General features: G+C 43.3%; 1 protein-coding gene across 2 annotated transcripts; it reads right to left on the reverse strand.

Annotated features, from left to right (window-relative positions):
* Window positions 1–6378: 6378 nt before the first annotated feature.
* PABPC1 (poly(A) binding protein cytoplasmic 1) lies at window positions 6379–19063 on the reverse strand. 2 transcript variants are annotated; one of them, XM_083623541.1, is made up of 15 exons: window positions 18165–19063; window positions 15093–15286; window positions 14880–14995; window positions 14245–14384; window positions 13112–13206; window positions 12065–12202; window positions 11679–11774; window positions 10400–10672; window positions 10137–10224; window positions 9913–10023; window positions 9576–9730; window positions 9263–9347; window positions 8320–8450; window positions 8103–8196; window positions 6379–6810 (listed from the first exon to the last, which is right to left on the reverse strand). In XM_083623541.1, exons 1-14 carry the CDS (start codon window positions 18355–18357, stop codon window positions 8104–8106), a joined length of 1908 nt encoding a protein of 635 aa, XP_083479667.1. In that variant the 5' UTR covers window positions 18358–19063; the 3' UTR covers window positions 6379–6810; window position 8103. The 2 variants fall into 2 exon arrangements, with proteins under 2 accessions (XP_083479667.1, XP_083479668.1); XM_083623542.1 differs by having other exon boundaries at window positions 6379–6807; window positions 18165–19061.
* Between the last annotated feature and the right edge of the window lie 794 nt (window positions 19064–19857).

Genomic DNA, 19857 nt, shown 5'->3' on the forward strand with positions numbered 1-19857 from the left:
GTTTTTGAATGAAACTTTCTCGGTGCAGAATTTCAGGTAGATTTTGTAACTCTTGTCTTTTTGCTGCAGTGTACCACTGTAACAGAGTTAGAGTGTGTTGTTCTCTAATTACAATGACATCCTTCAGACTGATGCAGCTCTCTATTTTTAAACAGAGTTCTTAAATTATCATTGTTCAGCCGGTTTAATTTGAGTTGGCTACATTTCCCCATCCCTTTGGTACATGGAAGAAATGCCCAGCAGGTTGTAAAATGAGACCGATAGACTAATGCTAGTTTATTTTCAGCGCGGCTTTTGATTATCTGAAACCATTTCACAGTTTGTGGAGAGTGGGCAAGGAGGCGGGAAACAGAACCTCTTGGTGCCTCTGAGCGTGTAGACAAAGGGCTGTTTTACAAAGAATAAGGATAAATCCAGAATATCTGGGATTACGGAGAAGAGCTTCCAAATTATGCATGCAGTTGTGGGTTGGTGTGCCCAATGGCACTGTTAGGGCAGAAAGTTGGAAGACCAACAGTGGGTGGAGCAGAGCCAATGACAAGCAGATCTTCCCCCCCATTGGTTGTAAGTAAGATGGCAGGCTGGCTGAATCCAGACTGAGGTTGGTGGGGCAGTGCCCCACTTGCCCCCAGTGGACCGGCCTCTACTGTATGCAAATGAAACTTCTCTAGTATCTCTCTTAAAAATTATGCGCCGTGGTCAAAGGACTGGACTACTAGTAAAGCAAGCATAATTGATGTAAGTGCACATACTAGCAAGTGGGTCAGCTCTCTTCCAGCTGGGCTAATACGAGCCTTAGAAAAATCTATTTATTTAAAGATGTATCCCACTAAAAAGGTTCCCAAAGTGGCTTACAGATATATTTTTTTTAAAAGAGCCTACCCTCAGGGCTACAGTGTTAGATGACAAAGGAAAATGGATTGGGAGGAAGGAGGAAATAAGCAAACTCAGGCACAAGTTTTTACTTAGGAATGAAATGTACGTTAGTAAGACACGAGACAGAAGAGAACCGCTGAGCAAGCAGGATAACACCCAGAAAAGAAAATGCTGACTGTTACACACAAGCAGCAGTGAGGGGAGCTGCAGCAGATTTTTCACAAGCTCTGTGTAAAAAACAAGACATTCATAGACAAGGAGAAAACCTTAATGCAAGGTGGTCTTGATTTGATATTGTGAATGCGAGAACACAAATGTTCTGTTTGTTGGTGCTTGCTGTTGTAACAGAAAACAATAAAAAATATTTTTAAAATGAAAGTGAGGCTGATACATCAACATAATTCTGTTTGTAAAGTGGGCATCCTGGCTTACCATACTAGGTACCAAACCAGAGGAAAGGACAGGGATAGATGGAGGAACCCCTGTTATATGCAACAAAGCTCTATTTAAAAAGACCTGCCCCCCCCCACCAGCATGGACTCACATGCTGCCAGAGAAGGTTTGCAGATGGCTGATGTAAGGTTACATGTTCTCTCGCTTCCTTGACTAGGAGTTTAATAAGAAGGGGGGTGTGCATGGAGAATTGCATGTCCTTGCGCGGACTTCTGAACCCAATTTCTCCCTCGTGCAAAAGATTCTTTAAAGTAGAAAGGGCAACACCACCTTGAATGGTGAAGGACTTCAGAGTTGAATCAGAAGCCTCACTGAATGCACAGCAACTGAAGATGCATCTCATTAGTTACACCATGGTGCTGATAATGCAAAGGTTGAGAGTTCGATCTCTATATGGGGCAGCTGCATATTCCTGCCTTGCAGGGGGCTGGACTAGATGATCCTCAGGGTCCCTTCCAACTCTAAAATTCTATGTTTCTATCATTCATCTTAATGTGCATTCATTGCTTTTGCAACGCGATGTGCCAATTAACAGCATCTACACCAGGGTGCAAGCCAAGAACCCATATACTGTATGTGACTGCAGAGATAATGGGACATGAATAGGACATATTTTTTAAAAAGCCACAAAGCAAATTATGGTTTGCTGGACCTCCAAGCAGAATTCAAAACTATGATCTTAAAAAATGTGTCTTAGTTCTTCAAACATCCCCCTTTGTTGTTTCTTTCCCCTCTCCTGTCAGCCTTAAACTTAAAACCTTAAGAAAATTTTCCCACCTTTGCATTGTAAGTCCACCCTCTCCTGTTTCAAAATCCTAACTAAGGTATAATTGGAGAAAGAAGTATTTCTGAAGAGAAACACCAAGTTAGTCACTTCTGTTTATTGGCAGGATTTATATACTGGATTTAAAGCACTCTGGGTTGGATCCAGAGGAGCTTTTCTATATGTCAATGTCTTTGAATCACAGAGGGACTTACGTTTTTTAAAAACATTTTTTAAAAAAACATTTAAAAAAAATTAAGTGTTGTATGACAAAAGGGAAACTAAGGCTGTGTACACACACATTTCCCTCAATGAATTCTGGGCATTGTAGTTTACACCTCACAGAATTGCAATCTCCCTGCAAACAATGATCAGAATTTTTAGAGGCAAAGAACGCACTTTAAATATATAGTGTGTGCACAGCCTAAATCCAAAATATATTATTGCATTTCTGAAAAGCATGTGCAAAGGGAAGCATGAGAGCTGCCAGAGCTTGCCTACTCCAACATTGCATGAACTGTTCTACTATTGCTTACACAAGCATTTGTAGAATACTATCGCTGGCTATTTTCCTTATACTCCATTCTTTGGATCGAGCAATCTGCCCTGCAAATTATGCACGGCTCCCAGCCAGCCCAAGGGCCAAGTCTTGGCACATTTTCTTATCTGAACTCCCTGCCAAACCACATCCATTGGCCTCAAAGTCTGATTTCTACTTGCAACAAGCAAGGCTACATAATTATTTCTCAGCTCATCATTCTCACACCTTGGTGATGGAAGGAAACAAAGGAGAAAGGAAAACCACAAAGATACCCATTGCATAGGGCGAACTGCCCATGTCATACAATAGTGCAGGAATATGAAATGAACTCAGCTCAGATTCAAAATTGAGCAAGTTTCATGTGTAGGTAGATCTTGTCAACGAGTTTCTGACTTCCTGACAGCTCGGGATAGTTCTGCACTATAAATTAAAAAGCACATCTCAAGTGTAGAAGCATACAGGTGACAAAGCAGGTTTTTTTTAAATCCCCAAGTATACCTATATGGAAATTTCTGGGATAGCACCACCCAGTGGCAGATAGACTCTCGCACAAGGCACTGTGTGTCAACCCTGGGACCTTCAAATTTGCACTACATTGTGTGTTTGTTCATGTGACTAATTCCAAGGAATTATTCTGAAGGCTTGATCAGCACCCTTGTTCCTTGACATACAAATGACTTACAAGAATACTCCTGTGAGTCAGCTACTCTTAAGCTAGGAAACGATCTCATATCCATGGTTTACCCGAGCCCTGCAAACTGATCTAGAAAACATTGAAGGTTCACCAGAAAAGCAGCCTTATTTTATTTGCAGGGCACCGGGAAGCGGGGTGGGCACAGAACCATAGAGGCATTCAGCTCTAATTGGGATTGGCTTTTACAGCACCACAAGCCAAAAACCCAGGGTTTAACTGCAACCATTCAACTCCCTACAGTTCTCAGCCTGTGCCCAAATGGAATCCTGATCCTGAGCTTGCTCTAAACAGTAATTGTACTCATACAGATGTCAACATATACACAGGGGGAAAAGACACAGGATAGAACCCTACAACAAAATGGATCAAACTTGAAGTTATAAGGTACATGTTCTAACAGGTTGTATAGAAGATAAAGTGTTGCAAAAACTTTTTTCTTCTTTGGCAATCACCACTACAGGATGAATGGTATATTACAGTACAGTGGAACATCAGATAATCCTTTGCCTTACAGTTGATTTTAATCTCAAAGGTCATTTTGAGATGATCCCCCTCTCCAGTTCAAAATATATATATATTATGTGCACTTACCTGGGAGTTAAGTCCATTTGAACTCAATGGGGATTGCTTCCTAACAAACGTGGTCTGCATTGATGGCATTGTTAGCCATTGCTGAAGGATAAAATGTCCATGCCTACTGCCTAGAATTCTAAGAGCATGCACTTATCCTGTGTATTTTAATTATGGACATTTATACTGTAATGTTTGTGTAAATTGTTTTTATCCCTGTAAACACTTCCAATTTGAGGTTTAAGTGCTATATAATTTCTTCTCAATCTGCTAACTACATACTGTGCTGCTGAAATGATCATTCCTCACCACGCCCAACTCACATGCTCCAGCCGTCACTGGGCTTTTTTTGGCAGGGTCCCCTATTAATCTGCAAGCCTTGGGGCCTCCCTCTCAAACCTATCTTAGGCATGGATGGCGTCACACTGTCTATTTCAGCAATGGAACTCGCTTCTGAACATTGAAAATTGAGGTGGTGGGTCAGAAAAACCATCTGGGCATGTGGTAGCAACTAAAGTAATGTCTGTAGAGGTCAGTCATGTGCAGGACTGCACTTTTATGTCAATGGTGACCATTTAAAGCACTGGTGGGGAAACTCAGGCCTGGGAGCCAAATGAATCCTGTCTCTCCCCCCCCCCCCCGGAAATCCTTTGAGTCACACTCCTTCAGGAACAGCATATAATAGGGTCACCAAACATCACTCCTTCCTCATCCTCCGTTATCAGGGTTGGGTTTTTTAAAGTGACTAACAGATAGCACTAGTTTCAGGTATCAAAATATCTTATCTGTACCAATGAACTTTCCTGTAAGCTCCTCCCCTTTCTTGTTCAATAGGTACTCTCACCCCCAACACACTCAACCCCAGGCTTGCAGAATAAGGTACAGTAAGCCCCCAAGTTATGCAAGGGTTATGTTGCAGGGATCTCACGTAAAGCCAAAATTGCACATGGTCAAAACACGCTGGCAGTCCCACCCACCATTGGAACAAAGGTTGTCCCCCCACTCTCTTTCTTTTTTGGGCAAGCACATTAAGCTGAATGTGTGCAAGTTACAGGCTTACTGTATTACACTTGCTCTCAAGTCTAGCTGTCCAACATCCACAACTTATTTGAAACTCAATCAGAGGTCCTTCTTTCTTGGGGGGGACTCATTTTCTTTTCCTTGTTGTGCCCATTCATTCCTGTTTTCTCACCTCAAAATCTCAGATCTCCCTAACCTCATTACTTTCAACCATTGCCCCGAAGTTTCCGCCTTTCATTTTCAGCTAAAAACTTTCCCCAAAGCCCACTAACCAGATCTTGCTTACCTTTACAAGAGTTGGGTTGTAACTAGGCTTGCACTGTAGAGATATACTTGCAAGCGAAGGGAAGAGAAACCTCCAAGCTTCCTAGCAGTGATTCAGAATTGTCAGCATTTTAACTCCATATGCCAAGGCATGGCCAAACTTGGCCCTCCAGCTGTTTTGGGACTACAGCAGGACCAATGGTCAGGGTTGATGGGAATTGTAGCCCCAAAACGCCTGGAGAGCCAAGTATGGCCATGTATGCCATATGCCAACACCTTACTCCTCAAATTCTTTTAAAAAGCAACCAGTTCTTATCAGCATCCATTTTTCTCTTGCAATATCACTTTCTGCCCTTCAGCCAAACCTCCTTCCACCCCATTCAATTACACTCCCTTTCCCTGACAACATTCTGTTTTTTTCCCATGTGTTCCTAGGAATGCTTCTAACAATTACCTGTATTGGTTTTAACTCTAAGATCAGACTATATATTTAGTGTGCTGTTTTATTGCTTAATATTTTTTTTAGGAAATGTGCTACTTCCCTTTTGAGACAACAAGCTTAATTCCCTTCTAATTTCTGCTGCCTGTTAATTCTATAGGTGATGAACACTGGAGGATGTCGTTCTCTATCAAAAGATCCCTAGAACTGAGTGTCAGGATTGCATGTGGGTCCTGAAGCGTTCATGTAAACTGCATACCTAATAGAAATATATGACAGCTGGACCATGTTGATTTGCAACAAAACGCAAGCATGGTTCTATTCACTCCATTACTGATTGTTAACATATCTTGTCCGCCTACTCCCCAAATCTACTCTGCTCCTTTTTGTTGGGCCTTTGAATGTACCATTAAAATTATGTATTTTGATTTCCAAGCTTAATCCAAGCCTATTCATATTTAATTAACTTCATTTTGCCCCCAGCTCAACAGAAAGATGCATACAAACACAATATTTCTATTTAAATTTCACTACAATAAAAAACCTTTGCATATTCAGCTCTAGAAAGTGCTGCCAAGAATTTTAAGCTACAAAAGAGATGAATCCAGTTGTTCATCCATTTTAGTGCTTACAGATACCCCATTAACAGGTGGCTCAATGTAGGTTAATCTCATCCACAACTGCATTTGCTGTAGATCTACATCCAAACTCTATTGCTGACATCTCATTAGAAGTATAGAAATAAAATGGCAATTAGATCAGTGTTTAAGGAATTTTTATTAAAGCAAGAATTTTATAATCCAAATTATGGTTCTTTGCTCAGCTATCAATTCCTACTGTTAACTACAACAGTAGTGATATTCTGAGCGTTTTCCACAGTAAATTACAAAATTAAAGAAAGGAATGCTTTAAATTTTTGTACTGTGCTGAAAATTCTTTTCCTGGGTTTATAAAACATTAATTTGTTTTTTTAACTTTTGCTATTTTTTTTGTATTTTAAATCAATAGGTAATCTAGGACCAACAGTTTTGCTAGTCCTGGCATTTGTTGTGTACATAAGCTTCAAAGTTTCCTTTCCTTTTTTTATTTATTTTATATTTTGCAATGTTTTTCTCAATATTTAGTAGTTTTTCCATGTTTAGATATTTTTCTTCGGTGAAGCGAAATTATAATGCGTAGTCCCGGATCTTCTGTAACCAAAAGAATTAAAATATTAATACTGAAATATATTTCCTTTAGAAAAACAGATTTGTATTATATTAAATATTATTAAAACCAAACAGCATACTTTGACCAGGATCAGGTGTAATATGGGAATGTGCGATGAGCTTGCTTTATCTTTTTATCAAGAGGGAACTGATAAAACTGTCAGCCTACAGAAATCATGCATTAGAATTGCATTTTTGCACCAAATTATTGGACAAAGATATGAAAATTGAAGTAAAATCCTTTACTTCTTTTTTGCATGCTAGGTAACTTCCACAGTCCTGTTTGTTTGTACAGTATGGTGAGAAGTGTCACTAGGATAATTGCCAAAATGTCATACTCGAGGCCCGCTGAAATCAACAGACTTAAGGTTTATGGATTTTAGTGGTTTACACTCGGTATGGATATCACCCAACCTATAGTCAATAAGGCTGCACAAGGGCAAAAATTCAGCTAACATCTTTTCCATTTGCTAAGTTACCAGTCCCTACGACTGTCACAGATAGCCCTAGTTTTGTTTAAAATTCAATGCAAGTTGAATACTAATCTTTGATCTAGAACAGTGGTTCCCTCCTGGGATCCATAGAACCCACTTGATGGATATGTGCCATAGACCCCCTATCCGGGACATCCCATTTGGGGGGGACTGTGCCCCAAAACATGCAGACATATGTCTCGTGTGAGATCACAGCACCCAAAACTACACGTTTTAGGGCACCATACTCTCATGTGGGGTCGTGTGACTTGCGTACAAGCGTAGCCTTGAAGACATGCAACCCAGTTTTGCACTGGGACATGTTGGAGGGTATGGTGGCACCATAATAAAAACTACCACAGAAATATCAAGGTTTTCAAAAGCAGAAGGTCCGTGGCTTGGCTTTTGAAAAACGGGGTTTGCAGTACTTACCTAATTGGGAACCTCTGATCTACAAGATCTAATTTAAAAAAACCTGTACTCCCTGACAATAGATGCTTCCCCACACTTTGAAACTGAAATCTTCATTATGGTTGTGTTAGGATTCAGACAGGGGATTTGGTAGTAATGTATTTAAGGGCACACACTGCAAGTTAAGGAAAACATCAGCCCACAGTTCAGCATGACAATCTCCGCAACAGAGGTGGGACCATTAGTAATTATGATGCTCCAGTACCAACAAACATTAGATAGGAATCACTGTGAGCAGAACTTTGGTCATCCTCCCCAGACAGAAGATTTATTTCACACACACAGGTGCATCTATGCCTGCATTTGAAGCCATTTCTCCAGAATACTTACATTAGACACTTGGAACACCCGCTGGATTGTTAACTGCTTTTTGAGCAGCTTCCTTAGCTTGGTGGGCTTGCAGTACGGCTACAGCTTCATCAACCTAGTTAAGATAAAAACAATGTTATTAACATTGCTGTAAAGGCAAGCTAGTTTAGCACATAAGCTGCACTTAAAAGAAAATCATTTAAAGGAAAAAATACTGTTGACAAAAGAATCCACCTACCTTCGAACGAAGAGATTCAGGAGACTCAAGCATATGGAGGAGTTCAGAATTGTCAATCTCTAACAACATACCAGTGATTTTACCCGCCAGAGTAGGGTGCATGGCGTGAATAAGAGGGAAAAGACGTTCGCCTAGAAAACAGTTGACAAGTTTGCAAGGTTTATATTTGCCTCTTAATACTATTCCAAATAGATTTCCTTTTAACATGCCTCAAAATGAGTACGTTAGCCATCTACATATCAATATTTGTTTACCCCTTTAGCAGAATGGCAGAAGTTTTTTTAAAAGAATAAACCCAACTAAGTTACTAGAACTGGAAAACTATAATAATTAGCCAAGCAGACATTTATGGTTAAAACACAGATCCTAATAGTAGATGCCCATTATCAACTTAATAATTTGTAAGGTTATGAAATCACATCCCTTTCTCCAATTATACCTTCTTCCACCCTAACACACTCTGGGAGTTCGCTCACCCAGCTTCTAAACTCTTCAGATTTATTCTTTCTCCCACTCCCTGGATCCTCCATACCCTTTTTTCTCTGCACAACTTCCCATCAGAGTTAACTGGGCCCTCAGTCGTGGACCTACTTTTCCTAAGCAATCCCAGAGGGAGCCACATTTCTAGAAATTCTGGCCCTACAGGGTTGCATCCAAAAGCACACTTACACTGGGGTAAATACATAAAAAAACAACTATAACCAAAGATGATTTCTGAACTGCTGAACAGCCCACCTATCACTGCGTGTGCTACTGCACAACTATTTGGAGCAAGCAGCAGCAGTACTTCCCCAGCACTCATGGGTCATTGGACTCAGCCCTAACTTTTTGGACTTCTCATGAAGACATGCCAAATGGTGCTGCTGCTATCTGTCCTCCCCCACGCACGGACACCCCAACTCTTACAACATGAGCCCCACCTCTCCGCCAAATACGGACTTACCCAACATCTGCTTTTGTTCCTGTGGAGGGGCAGAAGCCAACATGGAAGCAGTCAAAGGTTCTTGACCTTGGACATGGACAGCAGGCTAGAATTTGAAAAGATTTAACAGGATTAAAATGGAGTACATAATTTGTGTAGTACGTTCCAAGTTACATTTGCATTAATGTCACTCAGAAAAACTATTTCTAACTCCATACAAGTCCACCTAACCCTACTGTTTTCAATAGGCTTGGGCACGTCCAACTCTGCAAGTGCTCAGGTTATTAATATAACCGACTCCATACAAAAGTGCTGCTATAACTGTTACGCTTACCTGCTGCATAGCAACCTGAGGTTGTGTATTAAGGTGTTGCTGAGGATTGCGAACACCTGCCGCATACTTGTACTGAGGAACCGTGCGTACGGCTGGAGTAGCAGCGGCGGCAGCAGCAGCTGGACGTGGACCCATTGTCTGTGTTGATGTGTTTGCTGGAAAAAAAGACTGTTTTCAGGCCAAGCAGCATATTCTATTCAAACTGTTTCAGCAGACCTCCTTTCACAGTCTAGCTTAAGACAGTCTTTTAAAAACACATTACACTTCAATTTTCAGACAATTAACAGCATGCCAAACCAAGTCAATATACTTAAAATAACTGATCTCCAGAACTCACCAACACGCTGTGTTGACATTACTCGTGGAACCTGTGATGAAGCTGGCCTCATGGTACTGAATGGTGGTCTGGGAGCTGCTGGGCGGATGGCACTTGGCATGTTCTGGAAAGCTGCATTTGAAATTAATTCACGGTAAGTATGCATTTCTGAACCAACACAAATCAAGCTTTGGTCAAATCCAAACCCCCGCCCCCCAATTCCCTAAGAAAAGCAAGTCACTTACGATGAGGTCTGGCACCCTGAGTAGTCCAGCGAGGACTTGGTCTGAGCTGAGCAATTTGGCTAGGATAGTATGCAGCACGGTTTTGCATCTGTCAAAAAATAATAATGTATTTGTTTAATTCGTCAGCTTCAGTGCTTTGCTGTACCAAAAAAAAATGCTTTAGGAAATTAAGTTATTCCATTCAAATTAAAATGCCTGATTATTTTTATTTATTTTATTTTTTATAAGAGTAAATGTAATAGGGAACATAGTGTAAGCCATACCTGTGGAATAGCTGCCATGACATAACCTGAAGGAGGCGCTGGCTGGTACGGGTTGATGACTGGATTCGGCACTGCTCTCACACTTGCCATTCTCTGCATGTACTGGTTGGTGAGGTGAGCTTGGCGTTCTTCTTTACGTTGGGCTAAGGCTACATAAAGTGGTTTGGTGGCCACAATTCTACCATTCATTTCTGTGACTGCTTTGGTTGCTTCTTCTGGTGAAGAAAAGCAGACAAACCCAAATCCTTTACTGCGGCCCCCTTCCATCATAACCTGTTAAAAAAAGAAATGCAACCGTAAAAATGCAACATAGAGAACACTGAACAATGTTATTTCATTATATTCTATTGCAGCTTGTGATTGAACATAATCTAACTAATTAATCATGTGTTAGGTTTCTTTTTGCTGCCAGAAGCATACCTAGGAATTTTCATTCAGGGGATGAATCTCTCAGCAGAATTTAGGAAACTTTTGCAGATTCCCCCATCCCCCTCAGAATCCCCCGCTTTGGAGGGTTAAGGTGTAGGATATGGTGCTGAGAGGAGGGAAGAATCAACAAAACTCACTTCCCACTTTTCCGCAGTGGAATAATCAAAAGCCTCCTGTAGACAGAATGTGCCTTTTTGTTCACAACAGTGAAACCTGGCTCTACATTCATTTCTCTGAAGTTTTAAAATATCGTATTTTTCATCCCATAGGACGCACCTAATGGTTTTTTTGGGGGGGGAGGGGAATAAAGGAAAAAAAAATTCCTTTATTTCCCCCCCAAAACCAAGTCGGGGAACAGCGGGATGGTGGCGCTGCGCCTCCCCGCTGTCCCCCGAGCTTGTGGGGCTGGCTGATGTCTGCCCGGCGCGCTCTGCTTCAGGGCACCCTGCGCGCCGGGCAGCAGGCTGCTATCCGCAGCGTGGGGAGCCCCGCGGGCTCCCCAGGCTTGCTGATAGCTTCCTGAAGCCTGGAGAGCGAGAGGGGTTGGTGCGCACCGACCCCTCTCGCTCTCCAAGCTTCAGCGAAAGCCTGTATTCGCCCCATAGGACGTATACAGATTTCCCCTTCATTTTTGGAGGGGGAAAAGTGCGTCCTATAGGGCGAAAAACATGGTAAAAGCCGATCCAACAGCTTTTAAAAGTCTAACAGCATATTTTGTTCTGCTGCAGACAAATCTGTATGTATATATAGAATTTATTGTATCTTGTAATTTTAAAGTACCACTAAAAACAATTCTTGATAGTTACTCTCCCTACAAGTCACTCTAAAAGCCGATTAAAATGCCATTTACCTTTGCACTAGTGATGGTACCAAATGGTGAAAATTCTTTGCGTAGGCGCTCATCATCAATTCCATCATCGAGATTTTTCACATAAAGGTTTACACCCTGAAATATTGAGTAGGTGAAGCGATCAGTATGCAGAACATTTAACCCAGTGAAAATATTTAATTTTTTTTTGTATTTATTTAATTTGTATACCACTCCTCACCTGTAGATTTCAGGGCAGTTCACAACATAAAAATACCATATAAAAACCACAAAATACTTAATAAAAACAAGAACCCCCCCACACACCAATAAACCTCTCCTCCCCCAAATATTCAGTTAACATCCTACCTGGTATCTGGTGATCCTGTCCTGCTTCATTTGCCCCAAATATTCAGTTAACATCCTACCTGGTATCTGGTGATCCTGTCCTGCTTCATTTGTTCAAATTTGCGCTTCAGCTCTGTTTGTCTTTCTACTTTTTTCTGAGCTCGACCAACATATATTTGTTTTCCATTGAGTTCCTTTCCGTTCATCTCATCTACAGCCTTCACAAATAAAAAAGGTACTTTAACTTGTTTGTCATAGTTGATTCCACATAGAATTAAGTCAGGTCCCCCAATCAAAAAGCTAGAGCAAGTAAAAAAACAAGGAATCTAAACACACATAAACTAGGTGGATGGAATGTACAGACTGAGGCAGTGTGCTTCTATCTTCCTAGCACATGAGAGGGAATAATACACTGTAAGAACACTATATGAAGAAGTAACTTGGCAACAGATTTTACAGCAGGACTGGGGAGATGTTTTGGTCCAGTAGGCCAGATCTGCACCTCACTCACCCTGTGAGCCAACTCTTTGACAGGTGGGCAGGACTATTTATCTATCATCTGATGTCATAATGCCCAAATTTGACCCAAATGAGTAGATTGGTCGGACCTCCTGATGCACATGGAGTTCCATCCAGCTTTCTGTTAGGTTCAGGGGAAACAGCAGGTTCCAGAGAACTCATTTGAGTTCCTGAACCAAGCAAGAGTGAACCCTTCATGCTGCAGTTGAAACAAAGGGAGTTCAATCCTGCTTTCCAATCACTGGATCCAGCTCCGTCTCTACCTATCCTACATCTGACATCACATCAGGTGTGGGGTAGATGGGCAGTTTGGGAAAGGTCTGTTCGGTCAAATGAGGAAACTTGGCAAACCAAATTTAGTCCATGGGCCAAAGGCTCCCTAGCTTGATTTAGAGGACAGATTAATATTCCTCTGATCACTATTAGACCTATTTTAGAAAACCTACTATCTATAAGAGAATTAATATAAAGATATATAAAAATTAAAACTAGGCATGTTCTGTTTTAGATCAGGTTACACTAAATAAGAGTGTCCAAAACCATTCGTTTTAATTAATTAGTGACCACTCACAACACTTGACAAATTCTTATAAAATGTATGGACTTACTTTCTGAGCATCCTCATGTCTTTCAAAACTGACAAAGCCAAAGCCTTTGGATTTCCCACTCTCATCAGTCATAACTTTCACACTTAAGGCAGGCCCTAAAAAGTACAAAAAAATTATTTTACATTTTATTTATAATAATCTTAATATACCACATCATTAAAAGGTATCATGGCAGTGTGTAATAAAAGCCTTAAATAATAAAATACAGCACAAATGACCAACAATGATTCAAATTAATTCTCTAAAAAGGCTTGTTTTCAGCAGACAACACTTTTTACTTAGAAGATTTATAAACTGACAACTGTAGCCAAGGCAACCCATTTGGGAGACTAATTTCCCAACTGGTTATAAATTAGTAGTCTGACAAATTACATGGCCATGTCAGACTCTGGTTGGCCTTGTTGATCTCATTTTATAATGAATGCCTTGATTTCTTGAATATACTACAATATTAACTCCTTGAAGAAAATTAACATTGCAATCATGGACTGAACAGACTATAATTTACAATTATTACTAACCCAACAGTAAACTTCCTTTTGGTATTGTGCTAGATTAAAGTACACACATTAGAGATTTTATTCTGCCCTGCATTAAATCACTTGGCTATTTTCAGTGTAGAAGAATGGAATGTTTTTTCTTGTTTTATTTAACTTACCAATTGTTAAGATGACAACAAACAAGCAGCTATGTTATCACACATATTCCCCTTAATACTTCTGTTCTTGAGAGCAAACTATTGTTTTTGGCCTTATCAGAGCTTGCATGTTACATTGCCAAGAGCTTCGGATTTCCAAAGATCTGAAGCCAGTTTGGAACCTTGGTTTCAAATCCTTAAGTGGAAGCTCTGGTTGGTTCTAACGGCAATCAATAGTGCTGCCAACCTAACACATATAGGTTGAAATCAATGGCAGGAATCTGCACTCCAGAAGGGCACAAACAAGTGGTTGCAGACGGTGCCTGTCTCAGTTCCTGCCATCTACAGCTAAAAGGTTAATACCGTAACAGCCTGACTCTGTATAAAGCAGGTTATTATCAGGAGTTGAGGTAGGCAAGCTGCAGTTGGGTGCAAGCACTATGATCACACCAGGTCCTAAATCATTTTCAAATACATGGAAAGGAAATGACATTACCAAACTTGCCAAAGAGTTCCTTAAGTCTCTCATCATCCATGTCCTCTCCAAAATTCTTGATGTAAACATTAGTGAACTCCTTGGCACGAGCTCCAAGCTCTGCTTCACGTTCTTTACGAGATTTAAACCTTCCAACAAACCTAGTTAAAAAAGCAAGGTGAAAAGTTGCTTAACTTTGACAAGATTCAGGGCATTATTTTCTTTCCATTAAGGAGGTACTTTATATAGTAAAAGCCTGGTGCTTACCCATACCCTGTGTCAGCTCCTGGCAAGCGAGCTGCTGCCATAGCACACTGCAATATTCCCCCGGTAAGGGAAACAGCAGAGTAAGCTACTCCCAGCCTCTCTATCTGTCATGGAAGACAGATTGTTCAGAATGGGGCAGCCATACTACTCTGCTGTGCTTCCCCAACCAGAAAAAACATGGCAATGTGCTATGACTGCCCCCAATTGTGACATACTGTCGCTCTCACAGTTCCTGTGCAATGAATGAAATAATTCCCTCCCTTTTGTTTTCTGAACATATATTTCCAATTACTGAACCAACACTAGAAGCAAGAAACAATAATTGATAAAATCTCTCTTCTAAATTCATTTCCGCATTAAAAAATTTTTTAAGTGTTAAGAAAACTCACACTTTACGATCATTAAGCAGCATTCCATTCATTTTTTCAATAGCTCTTTCTGCAGCTTCTTGTGTCTCAAAGTGTACAAACCCATAGCCTTTGGATCCATTTTCATCACATACAACCTATGAAAATTAATAGGATAGGTCAGATGACTGGAATGTAATTATGCTAATTTAAAGGCTGAATAACTGTTCTAGGTTCTTTTTCCTTTCAACTCACCTTACAAGAGAGGATGTTTCCAAAAGCAGAAAATGTATCATACAAAGCTTTATTATCAATTGACTTATCCAAGTTTTTAATGAAGATGTTTCCAACACCACTCTTACGTAGAGATGGATCACGCTGAGACCACATGATACGCACTGGCTTGCCTTTAATGACATCGAAATTCATAGTATCTAAGGCTCTCTCAGCTACAAAAGAAGTTAGAAAGTGTTAAATTGTTTAAATCTTTAAGGCAACACAAATATCACATAGATATCACTAAGAAAATTAATTGTTAATGTCTTTGCACCCACTTACAATATACAATATCTTGGCTTCTGGATCACCACCAAAATCAAACACTGTTCTAATTTGTGATGTTCAGGAAAGGCAGTGCAATTCCAATGAATGGGGTAAAAATTGGACCCAGGGTAAGCATTCCAAGGAGAAGACAATGGGCAATATTCAGTTAAGCAGTTTTGCTAGTGCAAGGATTTTTGGTTGTACAATAGAACCTCTCTCCCGCAAGCTTTCACTTTTAAATGTATTTCAAACTACTGTGAATTTCAGCACTATTTTAGCACAGTCCCATACACACAGCCATCAAACCTCTTTTTCTATTCTTGTGCCTCTAGACTTTCTGCAGTTCTGTTGCATGGTCCCAAAATGATGTTAGCAGAGAAAGCCTCAACCCTCAAGTGTGTTACTTCTCCCAATCCCAAATGATACTGCACTTTTCAGAGTGGAAGCTCAACATTTTGACTTATCCATGAGAATGTTCTTAAGATAGAGTACCATGGTGAAAAGCCATAGAAAACAGAAGTAGCCAAGTTCAAGCCCCAGCTACAACTGGGAATGGCCCCAGCGTGAGTTGCTGCTAGTCAATGTAGACAGCACCACCCTATGGTCCTATTCAGTATAATGCCGCTTCCCAAGTCTTTTAATGGCATGAGGATTGCCAACAAGCAATAGGGTTACATATCAGATGCATGCATTGACTCCCTGCCCCCAAACTCAGAAATTAACCTGGCAAGGAAGGGGCAAACTGTCAGGAACAGGAAAACTATGTCTGGCTAGGCTCTATGAACCAAGTGACACCTTTCTTCCCTACCCACCCATGTCCCTGCTCAGAGCAATAAAACAACTGGAGAAGACCCACCATTTCTTATACTCCCAAGCTGCTTTTCTGCCCAGCAGCTCATTCAAGCATTACCAGGAGCTTTTGGCAGCCTTAGGAACTGGCTGTGCTAAGATGTAAAGAGGAGCTATCTCTAGACGTCCATGCTGTTACAACCTTTTCCCTGTATTTACTGACCTTCCACAATTACTGCAAGCAGTTAAATCACAAATCCTATGTCATGATTCCTGGATATGATCCTGTAAATCAACTGTCTCTAGGTAAGCATCTGAATGGCAAGCTGTGAATTCAGTTAGCCAAGCAGTGCCACCAAATACCTGTGCAGACTGAAAAAGCTTGAGTGGAGACTCCCATTTAAAAGTTGCATTTCTGCCTAAGAAGCTTATTGCTCTGTAAAGTGGCAGAATCTTCAACTCAGATAGCAAGCCCCAGCTAACAACCCACTAGAAAAGTACACAGACTCTCCCATTTTTCTCACTTAAAGGTAAGAGCTCTAATGCAACTTGGTAATAAGCTGTCAAGACGGACACTATATGGTGTAGGACCAATGTGTCCACAAAAAATTATCACAACTGCCTGACATTTAATAGAAACTAAACTGATTCAAGTCATCAAAGGCATATTAAAAAAATAATAATCTCTATGCATCACTGCAGGCCACCTGCTCTCAAAGTGTCAGCCTTAAGGTAAGACTAGCAGATGGGCTTTGGAAAGAGCGTCTTAAAGACCCCACTCCCTTCCCATTTCTGGTGTCTTGACTGGGCAAATGTTCACCTTCCCCTCATCAACCAGCAATGGTCAACAATACTGGCCTCTTAAAACCCTGTTTGCCAGCAAGAGGGATGGGTGTTGCAACTTCCTGTCCTGTCCGTGGACAATCGACTCCCCCCCCCCCCATACACCAATTTGATGGATTTTTCATTACATGCAAGGTTGATAAATTAGTACCCGCGACCAAAGGGCACCAAGCAGCCCAATTCAGAAACTTCTAATTAAGCGTGGCTTGCCCTAGTTTTACTTCGCGCGGGCACACGACCCACTTGCGCCCGTTCCTCCGTCGCCATTTAAGGCCCTAATTATCCAGGCATTTCCTTCAAGGCGCCTCTCATCTCGGACTTCCTCATTGAGCCGGCGGAAGCGAGGCGACCCCCCCCCCACCCGCGCCAACTTAAGGGCCCTGCCTCGTGATCCGAGAAACTAGGGCCGCTTCCGAGATGCCGACCCAGGCCTTTTCGCGGAAGGAGGCCCCGTGGCAAAAAAAAGCAGGCCCAGCCGATGACGAGGCCTCCTTTTCTCCCTCCCGCTCGGGTGCCGCGGGGGCTCCTCCCCGCCACGAGGCCTCTCTCCCGGCTCCTCCACAACGCGGTGGGGTAGAGCGGCGGCAGAAGCTGGCCTCACACGAGTGTTTCTCTCACCACCCCCCTCAGTTATTTCCCCCTCTGGGCAGAAATGTTCGATAATTTCACGTGAAGGAGGGCGAGTCCTTGCGGGGTCGGGGAGAAGGGGGTTCTGAGAGAAAAGACTTATGGGGAAGCGCCGCCGCGAGGCAGGCCCAGGACTCTCCGAGGGGCCGCGCAGAATCCGTAAAATGGATGCTCCGGGGATGACTCGCGTGGAGGAGGCGGGGAGAAGCGGAAGGGAAGGAATGCGCGGCGGCCCTCGTGGGGGTGCGAGAATATGGCTCCGGGAACAGGAAGCCGGAGGCCGGGAGGGCAGCCTCCCCCAAGCCCCCACCCCCAACACCGGACAAATTCCGCCCGGAAAGTCCCTGGAAATGCCTCGCCGCCGTCCCTCCCCGCACGTGTCCCCGTCCCACCCGCTCCTTCCCCATGTGCCCGCTCCTCGAAGTGTGGGGGGTAAAATAAGAGAAGGGAATCAATCGCCCGACCAGCTACGGCAGCTTCTCTGCCCTCCCCGTCCCGTCCCCCGCGCTTCTCCCCATTCCTCACCGTCGGCGGGCTGCTGGAAGTTGACATAGGCGTAGCCCAGGGAGCGCCGGGTGATCATGTCCCTGCAGACGCGGATGGAGAGGATGGGCCCGGCGGGGCTGAACTTCTCGTAGAGCATGGCCTCGGTGACATCGGGGTGCAGGTCCCCCACGTAGAGCGAGGCCATCGGGTAGCTGGGGGCGCTGGGGTTCATGCTGGCGGGGGGACGGGGAGGGGGGGCGAGGAGGCAGGGCAGACTCGCGAGCGCCGAGGAGGCCGCGACGGGCCGCCGGGTTCGAAACTCAACGGCTCCGCGGAGGCGGTTGGCGACGGTTGGCGGGCCGCTCGAGCGCTCGTTGCTGCCGGCGGGAGGAGGAGGAGCGGGTTGTTGCTGCTGCTGCTCCTGGAAGCGGCGGCGGCGGCGGCGGCTCTTCTTTTTCTTCTTCCTGCTGCTCTTGGTAGTGGCTTGGGCGGGTCTCCTCTCGGCTGCGCCGGGTCTGGGACTTCGCTTCGCTTCACCGGGTTATTTTATACCAAACCGGCCGGTTTCAGATAGGGGCGGGTGGTAGTCGAGGGGGGTTTTTTTTAATGGTTTTTTCGGGCTTTTAAGATTTTTTTTGGATTTTTAAAGGTTTTTTTTTCTTTTAGTAATAAATGGTGCGGCGGAGCTGGTGTGCCCGGGGAAGGCCGGAGCACACACACTACGCACAACAGCACCTTCAGCGGCCGGGGGACAAGGGGGAGGCCGCCGCCCCGGCCGCGCACTATATATAGAAGCCCCGCCCCCAGCCGCCTCTACCATACAGCTCGCCACGCACTGAAAGGGCTCGGCGCGCACGCGCCGCCACAAAAGGGAGAAAAAGGGAAGGAGGAAAGGGGCGGAGCAGAAGCGCGTGGCGGTTGCGTCTGACGCCATGGCTTACGAAAAGGTGCCCGGGGTTGGGCAATAGGTTGCGCATGGGCAGTTGGAAGACGCACGAGAGAATAGGCGGCTAGATCGCAGGACTATTGTGGTGGTGGGGAGGGCAGCGGTAAGGAGGAAAGAAGGAGCGCATGCGCTGTTGGCTTCCTTGCGGTTAAAAAACAGGCTATTAACCTTTGTACAAGACGCATGCGCAAGGGGAGTGGCAGGCTATTACAGGTCTACGAATAGCAAGCTTTTTCGTAAAGAACGCTTCAGACGGGCGCATGACAGTCAGGTTTCGTGAACGCATGCGCAGAGATGGGTGTGTGTGTTTTTTAACAGAAAGAATTGTTTAGTTGGTAGGGAGAGGGAAGAACTGGTGGTTGTTTACTGTGCTGCTGGTAAAAAAGTAAACTCAAGGAGGGGGGGATCTTACTCTCAATAGTTTAGACTCTGACATTGTTTCCACCTTTAAAATGTAGATCATTTGTCCTTGTTGCTGTCATAGTTAAGCTTTTCAGCTAAGGTTGGCTACCAAAATGACTTTGCAGCAGTTAAAATTCAGAATAAAAGACTGTTATGTTGAAAATACCATTTCTGGGATAGCCCTACCCCACAAAGGTGCACTCCTTCATTGTCTTCTGAGACAGACGGATGCCAGGATAGCGCAGTTGGTTAGAGTGTGCTGCTAATAGCACCAAGGTTGCAGATTCAGTCTCCATATGGGACAGGTGCAAATTCCTCCTTGCAGGGGGTTGAACAGGGCAGGTCTGTGGTTGTTTCTGCCCCCCACCTCCAATATCAGCTCCA

The sequence above is a fragment of the Podarcis filfolensis genome, assembly GCF_964270895.1.
Source record: "Podarcis filfolensis genome assembly, chromosome: 7".
In the NCBI taxonomy this organism is placed as follows: domain Eukaryota; kingdom Metazoa; phylum Chordata; class Lepidosauria; order Squamata; family Lacertidae; genus Podarcis; species Podarcis filfolensis.